Source organism: Watersipora subatra, chromosome 2 (assembly GCF_963576615.1).
Source record: "Watersipora subatra chromosome 2, tzWatSuba1.1, whole genome shotgun sequence".
Taxonomy (NCBI): Eukaryota; Metazoa; Bryozoa; class Gymnolaemata; order Cheilostomatida; family Watersiporidae; genus Watersipora; species Watersipora subatra.
Window position 1 is genome coordinate 28,468,224 of NC_088709.1, and position 11,195 is coordinate 28,479,418.

Here is an 11,195-nt window from a genome sequence, read left to right on the forward strand (position 1 = left end):
AACAAAAAAACAAATGAATGTAAACAAGTGCTTTGGCATCTATTCGACAAGCATTACTATAAAGTATGTATCAGTGAGCGTGCAAGTTCCGCGATCACAAGCTCTCACGAGAACATTGATTCAAACTTACCTGACGGCTTTCGCACTTTAGGTAACTGCGACTGCAATCTAATCTAATCTAAAATTTTCCCACTACACCCTTCTAGAAAGAAGGAAAGGTGTGGGAACTCTTTTATTACAAAAATTCTTTACTAAAAACTTCTCAGGTCTCGAGTTGTTCTCGGCCAAAAAGAATTAAAAAACGCATTTGTCCGGATTGTTGGCACAAACAGACCTGCTTTCTGTCGAGTGTTGTGGTGCTTGATAGTATTTTTAAAATCAGGGACCGTAAAGTTCCTTTCCACTGCTTTTAAATAAAATGCACACCTAATATTACCAGGCAATAAACCAGGAAGTTACTCAATAAAACTATCGAAGGTTTTTTTCTGTAGTGGTGTACGCCTAACTGCCATTACAAATTTGTTGTATGACAATAGTGACAGCTAAATATTGAAAATACTGGCATGTTACTGCCATGTTAGTCAATTCGTCTAGTTTTTTGTATCAAGTTTCAAGTTGTGTTGCTAAAGTATTGTTTCTTGGACCAGGACATATGGTTTAATGGATGAGACAACTGTTTATTTGATGCTTAAAAAGGTATTGGCAGTCAACGCTAACCAATGGGGAAAAGAACAAGTGAGATTTTCTTGAAGTTCAGTTTGTAGAAGCTAGAATTCATCATGCAATTAGGCCCACTGTCACATATTTATACCCATAACTTATTGAAGCATTGTATTTAGGAAATCTGGGCTTCCCTGTTTTTTCATGTGATTTTGTGTTTTTCATTGACTTCATGTATGTTATGTCTCAGACATTTAAAAGACTGCATGTTCAGATGCAGCACAGAAAAAATAAAATTTCCAGCTTTGTTGATAACATCATTCTGATCATAGTTGGTTGTTGTTTCTATAGAAATAATATTGTTTACAATATTATTTCTATATTTCTATATATTTCTATATTTCTATATTTTTGTTTACAATATTCACTGGGAATGTTTGGTAAGTTTTTGTAGATGCATTGCAAACAATTTGCTTTCAGGGTTTAAAATATCACAAGTTTGTCTGCTTTTGAAGGAAAAATTACGTCATCAACATTTCATGTAACATAAACAGATGCTGAATGACCTGTGCTGTAGCAGGCCATTAACAGCCTCAAGTAAAATCATGTTACAAGTAATTGGCACACAAGCAAAATTAATCGAGCTTCAACTTCAATATTTAGGAAATTATTCAGTCTAAAATCTTTGAATTATTTGTGATGAGGTAGAACACTTTTTGTTGCTGTTAATCTAGTGAGAGTACTTCTATGTTTAATAGTGTTCTATGATGTATCTGGCCTGGAGTTGAGCAATACCGCTGATCATGTGTAGCTGTCAGCTGGGCAGCTCTCATTTTGCGTTTTGATTCTTGGTAGAAAGCTTTGGGGGTGGTAGCATCTCGAGTTCTCAGAAATTGATGTTGGTTTGCCACGAGCTGCTGATGTTGTCGTCATTTTAGACTACAATAATCTACCATCTTGTCGTGAACTAAAACGAGTGCACTGAGTATCCTCTGTTGGCAGGATACGGGTCTGCAAGCTCAACGTCTGATTTTTTCATCAATTTTGAAGCATTTGCAGGTCTAGTTCATTCCGTGTGTCTCTAACTATATATTATTTTTGTTTAAAGAGGGTTCAAGTCTTTCAAAGTTATCCTTATTATTATTCTTTAAAATTTGTTCTCTTAGCAGAGAAAATTACTTTAAACACTATAAGTCAAACCATTTATTTGATTTTAGAGACTAACTGTTGCACTTTTCCTGTTTTTTGTTTTATGATAGTTGTATAGCATTTAGAAACACATCTTTGTTTTAAATGAAATTATTGCCAATAAAGTTATATATATAATGTATATTTATATAAAAGGCAAGTGAAAGTGCTTGCTAGCTATGTATAATGATAGTGAGTGCTATGGAGTGTCATCTCAGCAACTAGCTCTAAACATGTCTTAAAACACAACGTATTTATTTTCCGTCATACCTAATAAATTATAAGGTATGATTGAACATTGGTGTGCCAACTATGTATCGCTGTGTGTTTAAAGCTCAAATGTGCAACCACTTGTGAAATGTTAGTGAAATGGGTTATCAACTTTTTAATATATAAAGAATTTAGATAGAAACAAACAAATTAACTGTTCCTTTGATAGAGAGCTTGAATGCTTCAGGATTTGTGTCCTTTCCTTTTGTTTGATCACACTGGACTCATACTGTGGCTCTTCATATACGATTGTGTACCTTGTATTATCATGTGATCTTGACCTGACTCCATTGCTCTTTGACCCGCAACATTTGCTATCATGCGCTTCTTTATGTCAACAAGTTGGTTCCTAGCTAGTATTCTTATTACAGCACATACTAGCTTGTGTAACAGTTTAGTTTTCAGTATTTTAGACTAAAAAACAAGAAATGCATTTAATATCCAATCATGTACTGTTGTATACAGGAATTGGTTTGACTCAATATGACATGTCACTTTTGCTGTTCATTTCTTAAGGTACGACAATGATTTTTCGTCTTCTGGTGTCAGGAGCAGTTCTCACCTTCATTGGTCTGCAGACATGTGAGGGGCATCCTAGCCCCCAACCCATCATTGGAATTCTCCTTGAAACTGTTGATGGTAACTACAGGTCCTGTTTTGGTAAGCTTTTATATGTCAATATATGACTTCAATAAATTTGTTGCTTTTGATTTCTGCTCTAAACTGATCATAACTATTTATAGCAAAATGAAGGTATTTATAGCTTTATTTCTCGCCACATACTAAGATGGTCATTTTTTCAAAAAATCATATCTCAAAACACCTGTCTTATCCTGTCACTCACAATTTGCATGCTAGTATATAGTTGAAGTTAATATAGGGTAAATTAGTGCTTGAGAGGACACTAATTGAAACGTCATGCCTTAAGATTGCCTGAAGATGCCTTAATGTCATGCCCTAATCTTAAATTAGGGCATGACATTAAGATCTTAACGGCAAACTTAACGACATGCCTTGAGATTGCCATTAAGATATGACGTTAAGTCTCGTCATATCTTAACGGCACCTGTTTTATCTTGTTACTCACAATCTGCATGCTAGCATATTGTTAAATTTGATATATGACAAATGAGTGAGTTATTGTCTCAAATCTCATCATCACCTGTTTTAGCTTGTCACTCACAGTCTGCACGCTAGTATATAGTTTAATATATGGTAATGGTTAATGGGTAATGGTAATGGTAATATGGTTTATATATATGGTAAATTAGTGAGTGATTGTCTCATCATATCTCAATGTCACCTGTCTTACCCTGTCACTGACATTCTGCATGCTGGTGTATAGTTTAAGTTAATATATGACAAACAGTGAGTGAATTTCTAATCATATCCCATCGACACCTGCCTTACCCTGTCACTCACAGTCGGCTTTAACAACTAGTTTATGATACCTTTTGTACGAAAATCTAAATTTTGGCACTTGAAGCATTATTGGCTCTACAACAATACACAGTGTAGTCTGCAGGCTCTGTGACCCAATCATCAAACTCTTCAGTGCTGGTCCCCCCAGTTCTGCATATAATAAATTTGGTTTTATGTCAACGATAAAGTAAAGCCTAGTGTTATTTGACAATCAATTCACATGTGTAATGGAAAGGGCATCCTCTATTAACTTATTGTACTACATGAGACGCCTCTATTATGTTTGACTAAATAATATTCATGCACTAATGTTGATCAGAGCACATTCTATTGATGTATTATATACTTGTGTGAATGAAAACCTTTAGGGCAGGGATGGCCAAATGATTTTGGTCATGATCCGTTACAGCCAAATCTGACAAATTAAAGATCCGCAACAAGCTGAGAATGTACAATTTTTACCATACATATACATGCAATTATTTGCGTACATCTTAAAACAAGGCATCAAATACGATTTTAAAAACTATGCTTATATACATAGTTTGACTAAAATTCAGTGAATGAATGTGCTGTAATGAATATGTCTGATATCAGTGAGAAAAGATGATGAGTGGGTTTTGAATTCACAGTACTATCAACACACGGTTTCCTGCTACTTACAGCAGCTCTTACAAGTTCATGAAGATGAGTATTTGTGGGTCGTGTTCTATGATTGTTTTTTACAAAATTTGTTGATGAGAACAAGGATTTTACAAAAATTTTAAGGAAAGTTTACAAAAATCTTTTTAAACCAAATCTTACAAAAATGCTTCAAAAATATTTCTTGACAGCCGACTTGAAAGATCCCCAAAAAAATACAAAGATCCGGATTCGGGTCTAGATCTAGCATTTGGCCATAGCTGCTTTAGGGTATTGTGCTTATGTCATCACTTACTGACATCATCTCTAATCAGTTCCTGACTCATAGGCTATGATACTGCATTTCAGGGCAGTACAAGGTACTCACATTTTATCGGTCATTCGTGGAGCAGGGTGGGGCGGGCGCCGTGCCCATTTTCGTCAACCAGTCGGATGAATACTATGATCAGTTGATGACAAGAATAAACGGTGTTCTACTGCCAGGAGGAGGGGTGAATCTTCTCACGTCCCCTTATGGAAAGGCTGCCTATAAGTTATTCAAGTGCGTAGTTATCTTACCGTGTCATAAAACTACAGTCAAACATCAATTTATTATCATTTCTTGATAAACATTTTATGACATACAGTGTATAATTTGGGATGTATCTATAGTATGGCTTCGAGATCTTTTAATACGTAAAAGTTTTGCAAGTAAAAAACCTGGTGGAATTTAAAATAAATAGTTAAAAAGATAAATATACAAATATATATATATATTTTATATTACTATATAATTATGATTATGATATTATATAGATATATAGAGATTTAAAAGTAAGTTACTCCAAGTATATCTATCACTCACTCTGTTACTGATCACACGTACTTAAGGTGGATTAACAATGAAAACTCAATATTACTGACTATTAATTTTTAATATTAATTTTATTTGTATATATCATTTAAGTTTCACATTGAGCTTCTAACATAATTTTATATTATTTATTTTTAATGCTATGCATCATTACTTGAAGTATTTATTGATATTTTGGGCGTCTGGGTAAATTATGGGAATATTTGCTCTTCTACACAACATTTGATATGTGATGAAATTTTCCAAACGTATTAACTTTGTATGTCAAAGTTTCACTGTACAATAATAACTGCGTAACCACAAGAATAATATTATTTATTAATTAACTCTAGTGATTCCCAACTCTCTCAGCATGCACTGGTTTCTGTGTTGACAATACCTTGGGTTAGTCATTCGGGTTGAAGTTTTGGAACGGGTTAGCTTTGTATATTGAGAATTGATGGTGAATCGTTCTCCTAATCTCGGGTTATGCTGTTCATCGTACTTTTAGGTGCGAATCACTTGTCGTATGTGTAGAAACGTTCCCTAGGAATTAGTATTTTATTCTGAGTCTAGCTATTTTTATAGAGTTTGCATTATCTCTTCCTGAATTATTCAATTTTTAAGTCTAGTCACAACTATGCATCTTTGGGCTTAAGTATGAAGTCATTCTATGTTTATGTGATATTCTACGGTTTAAGAGTCCCATATATTTAATATATATTAATAATATACATATAAGAATATACATGTATAATAATATACATGTAAACCCTATATAGTTTTTTTTCATGTTTTATTATTTAAGTGTCTCATTCATGCACTTTGATAAAAACTTGATATATTTTAAGGATTTGCGGGTCTGCAGTCATTAGCTTCATGTTTCAGGTTGGCCAAGAAGATGAATGATGTGGGCAAATATTTTCCCATTTGGGGTACTTGCTTAGGCATGCAGGAAATGACAACATGGCCGTTCACTCCAAGAGAGAATCTCATTGGTGTCTGCTATGGTACTGAGAAGGTTGGTCTTCCTCTCAACTTTACATCTGCTGCCAACAAAAGCAGACTTTATGGCTCTATGCCCGACTTTCTTCGAGAAATTTTGAGTAAAGAGAACATAACTCCAAACTTCCATCACCATTGTCTGACTGAAATGACATATTCTTCTCAAAGAGAATTGACAGATTTCTATTCGGTGTTATCGACTAACCTCGATGGCAAGGGCGTGGAATTTGTTTCTACTTTTGAGGCTAGGCAATATCCTTTTTATGGAACGCAATTTCATCCAGAAAAGATGAACTTTGGTCACCCGATAGGGTATAAGGTGAACCAGTCACTTCACGCTGCCATCGCTGGCCAGTATTTTGGTAATTTTTTTGTTGAGGAATCGAAACGAAACTCAAACTCATTCCAGTCTATTCCAGAAGAGACTAGGTTTATGTTCGGTAGCTACCAAACCATGTTCAGTGAATACTACCAGTACTATTGCTTCAATGACAGCGACGTTCCTAAGTTTGATTCATAGATGAATTCATAAAAGTATACCATCAATTTTTAACTCTTTTTATTTATTCACATGCTGTGACTTTAAAGAATTCCTTGACAAGCAGTCAAATTAATTGACTGTTTTTAGCATTTCGATGTTGTTGTTTTTTATGTTTTTGGTGTATAGAAGTGTCACTTATATAAGCTAAGACTCGCTTTCATACGCTAATCTCTAGCTGACCTCTGCTACTACAATTTTTTGTAACGTTACAATTTACAATAGACCATCATATTTTTAATGATCAAGGTATTATCTATATTATTTTCAAATCGTGTTATACAATGTATAAATTTCACATTAGTATATTTTTATGCATATTATGCAGTAATTTCTAATGCATGTGTTTCTAATAAAAAATCTGAGGTATGCTGAAACTGTGTTATCTTGTAACAGTGCTTTCATAGATCTCATTGCAAATGTACTGCATACAATACTGTTAGTTTGATGAGAAGATAACTCTTCAAGTTGCCATTGTTTGCCTCACCTTTGTGTCTGGCTCAAGCTTGCAGTATGTGAGAAAGCCCAAGATTGACATAAAGGCAGTACAATCTGTCAGTCTATACCATAGACCTATTAACTATACTTAACTACGCTTAAACATATATATATTAACTATAGTTAATAGGTCTATGGTTCATACAATAAAACTTCAACAATACAGCCAATGAAAGGATTAATACATTGTCAGCAATATGGTTGAGACATGCATTTAAGACACCCAGATTTACTCGTGCATGCTATATATAGATGTATGAATGTATGTATGTATGTATGTATGTATGTACGTATGTACGTACGTACGCACACACGCACGCACGTACGTACGTACGCATACGTACGTACATACATACATACATACGTATGTACATACGTACGCATACGTACGTACGTATATACGTACGTACGTATGTACATACGTATGTATGTATGTACGTACGTATGCGTACGTACGTACGTACGCAAACTTATCTGTTTGCGAACCCGTTTTTACCATAACGGATGACGCTGAACTGAGATACAATTGCCAAATTTTAATTTCGAGAGAAATATTTGTTAATATCATTCAGCAGAAAACAAATTAGCACTAGTAAGGTGAGAACAAAAAAGCATCGTGTTTCATAGAGTTAAAGGAGTTCATAGTTTTAATTAATACATCATTTAGCACGTAAAATCGGGAAAAGTGTGTATACAATAGATAGTAAGAGCTACGAAGCGTAAGTGCTTTCACGGACTCATGTTTAGACAATTGGATTACTAACCTGCGGTTGCAATCTTTGTGAGTTCAAATCTAGAACGATGCCGAGATTTTAATTCCAAGGTTTTAATAGCTATAGCTAGGCGTACGTACGTACGTACGTATGGCTATACGTACGTATGGCTATACGTACGTACGTACGTATGTACGTATGGCTATACGTACGTACGTACGTACGTATAGCCATACGTACGTATAGCCATACGTACGTATAGCCATACGTACGTACGTACGTACGTACGCCTAGCTATAGCTATTAAAACCTTGGAATTAAAATCTCGGCATCGTTCTAGATTTGAACTCACAAAGATTGCAACCGCAGGTTAGTAATCCAATTGTCTAAACATGAGTCCGTGAAAGCACTTACGCTTCGTAGCTCTTACTATCTATTGTATACACACTTTTCCCGATTTTACGTGCTAAATGATGTATTAATTAAAACTATGAACTCCTTTAACTCTATGAAACACGATGCTTTTTTGTTCTCACCTTACTAGTGCTAATTTGTTTTCTGCTGAATGATATTAACAAATATTTCTCTCGAAATTAAAATTTGGCAATTGTATCTCAGTTCAGCGTCATCCGTTATGGTAAAAACGGGTTCGCAAACAGATAAGTTATCAAATTTTAATTCAAAGTTTACTAAAATGTGTACTAAAACTTTCTTCAAGTATGTTTTTAGTACGCTCAATTTATATAGGTTAGATTCAGCATCTATGTTACACGTCTATTTGAAGGTAAGAACACTGCTCTTAGTACATAGTAATGTTACATTTTCTTACCAATCATAACCACAAAATGCATTAAAGTTATTGTAGGTAACTATAGTTACTCATGTTAACATATTGTTTTGTTACTATTTTTTAATAATGATAATTTTGATGATTGTAACCAGGCAATGATTGCATTAAATAATCACTATGGGCTTTTATACCACTCTATACATCTATATAATTATTTCGCCTTATTATGCCAATACTGAAATGAACTAAAATCATATAGTCGTACACCAAATAATTTTATATACTAAAATATACCAAATAATTTTTCATGGTAATCGTAACAAAACAGACTATATTTAACTTTTACTTGCTAATGATTTAACATTTATATTTAAACACATTTACATTTTAATTTTTTTTCTTAATTTATTTCAACAAAACACTATTTTCGTGATAGGAAATTTAAAAGTTGTAGTTGTTTGAAAAGGTTTGAAAACCTTTATAGTTTTTTTCTCTCGATTCATTTGAACTGCACAAAAACCGTTTCCTATGATATGAAGTTTAAAAGTTAGATTGGTAAATATATGTAAATTATTAAGTGTAAATTATTCTATGTAATTTATTATATGTAAATTGGTAAGTATATGTTAAACAGAAATAACTTTTCTGGCTAAAGACTTTTTTATTACCCAGGCAACGCCAAGCATTCTGTAGTAGACATATAAATGTATATGTGTGTAGATACATACACAAATCAATATAAACACATGGTTACTAGTTGCAGCGGTTGTGGTGTAATGGCTGGCATTCAGAACTGACAAGCGACAGGTCATTTGTTGAAACGCCTCTATGAGGTTTCAGGAAGTGCATCCCAAAATATCCCAAAATGCACTAGTGGTAAAGGAGACAACCCGGAGAGAAAATTTGTGAAAAACAACAGGAAACAACCTCAGCAGCTTGCAAAGAGCAATCATGAACTATTTTTGATTTTCACTATGGGATGCAAGAAAGAGCACTTGGTCTTAAACCACTCATGTACCCAAGATGCACTAGTCGTGTTGACAGCATGGTTGGTAGCGAACCACACCACCACACAAAAATTCTGCCAGTCAGGAGAGTTATGGGAGTTCTCCCAGACATTGTGACATAATGGAAATATAGCTCACAGCTTTGGAACAAACTAACGAAATATAATATGCACTTATGTTTGATAGGAAATGAAAAATAACAATTACATGTGAGTTACCATACCTTCAAGTTCTGCTTTTGGATTTTGGAATTATCTGCTCTTTTTAGTCTAGTTTTTTCAGCTTTAATCATAAAGCTTGGAGATAATATCTCAATTCAATTCAGCAATATAACCTTATAATATAACTATATAATATATTAAATGTTGTTTACATATAGATGCATGTAAATATGACTGCCTCAAACAATGTAAAACTTTTAACATTCCAGATATAAACCTAGATCTTATGACATAGATTCATAAAAAATACAAACTGCATTGTAATGTTGCTATAGTTACCGTAGTTATTTTTATGGGACACTGACTAAAAGAGGCAAACATGAAATACATATAATAAAAATTTTAATTGCCGCACTCAATAAAGAGTATTATTTTGTTTTGCAGTTGATATAAAAAGTGTTTATTTTAAATATAAAGTAAACTAATAAAGGTAACATTGATTTAAATCCTAACCTCATTTCAGATGGTTACGAGAAAATACTGTTTCACGGTTTAACATTTTTTACGTCAACCATTTTAGCAATATAGCGTAATATAATACGCAATGTAATATCTACATAATGTATTATTTACATAATGTAATATCTACATAATGTAATATCTACATAATGTAATATCTACATAATGTAATATCTACATAATGTAATATCTACATAATGTAATATCTACATAATGTAATATCTAGATAATTATAATATCTACATAATATAATATCTAGATAATGTAATATCTACATAGTGTAATATCTACTTAATGTAATATCTAGATATTACATTAAGCAATATAACCATTTTAGCGTATAACGTAATATAACGTAATATAATACGCAATGTAATATCTGCATAATGTATTATTTATATAATGTAATATCTACATAATGTAATATCTACATAATGTAATATCTACATAATGTAATATCTACATAATGTAATATCTACATAATGTAATATCTACAAAATGTAATATCTATATAATGTAATATCTACATAATATAATACCTACATAATGTAATATCTATATAATGTAATATCTACTCAATGTAATATCTAGATAATGTATTATTTATACAATGTAATATCTACATAATGTAATATCTACATACTGTAAAATCTACATAGTGTAATATCTACATAATGTAATATATATATAATGTAATATCTAGATAATGTAATATTTACATAATGTAATATAATACATAATGTAATATCTACTTAATGTAAAGATAGTTATTTAAAGTTGAATGTACCACTTTATCGATTTTGCCAGAATTTTAAAAGTATTGTAACATTGGCTTCTGTTTGTTATTAGAGTGTTTTTTCATTTTGAAACTTTAATTTCAATAGCCTGAGGCAGGCGAGTGACCATACAAGTGGCAGGAACTAGTAGAGTGCCGCAAGGTGAATGCTTTA

The 11,195-nt window shown here is 32.8% G+C and overlaps 1 protein-coding gene across 2 annotated transcripts; it reads left to right on the forward strand.

The window, feature by feature from the left end:
• The first annotated feature begins 39 nt into the window (after positions 1-39).
• Positions 40-6,934, forward strand: LOC137387275 (gamma-glutamyl hydrolase-like). 2 transcript variants are annotated; one of them, XM_068073626.1, is made up of 4 exons: positions 40-63; positions 2,635-2,778; positions 4,531-4,723; positions 5,903-6,934. In XM_068073626.1, exons 2-4 carry the CDS (start codon positions 2,643-2,645, stop codon positions 6,537-6,539), a joined length of 966 nt encoding a protein of 321 aa, XP_067929727.1. In that variant the 5' UTR covers positions 40-63; positions 2,635-2,642; the 3' UTR covers positions 6,540-6,934. The 2 variants fall into 2 exon arrangements, with proteins under 2 accessions (XP_067929727.1, XP_067929726.1); XM_068073625.1 differs by having other exon boundaries at positions 57-151.
• Positions 6,935-11,195: the final 4,261 nt, after the last annotated feature.

What these genes read in the sequence shown, in the direction of transcription:
- LOC137387275 (XM_068073626.1), top strand. Translation starts at nt 2,643, where the DNA reads ATGATTTTTCGTCTTCTGGTGTCAGGAGCAGTTCTCACCTTCATTGGT. An exon ending in TAACTACAGGTCCTGTTTTG is followed by an intron (nt 2,779 to 4,530) that starts GTAAGCTTTTAT and finishes ACTGCATTTCAG; the next exon opens with GGCAGTACAAGGTACTCACA. An exon ending in GCTGCCTATAAGTTATTCAA is followed by an intron (nt 4,724 to 5,902) that starts GTGCGTAGTTAT and finishes TTCATGTTTCAG; the next exon opens with GTTGGCCAAGAAGATGAATG.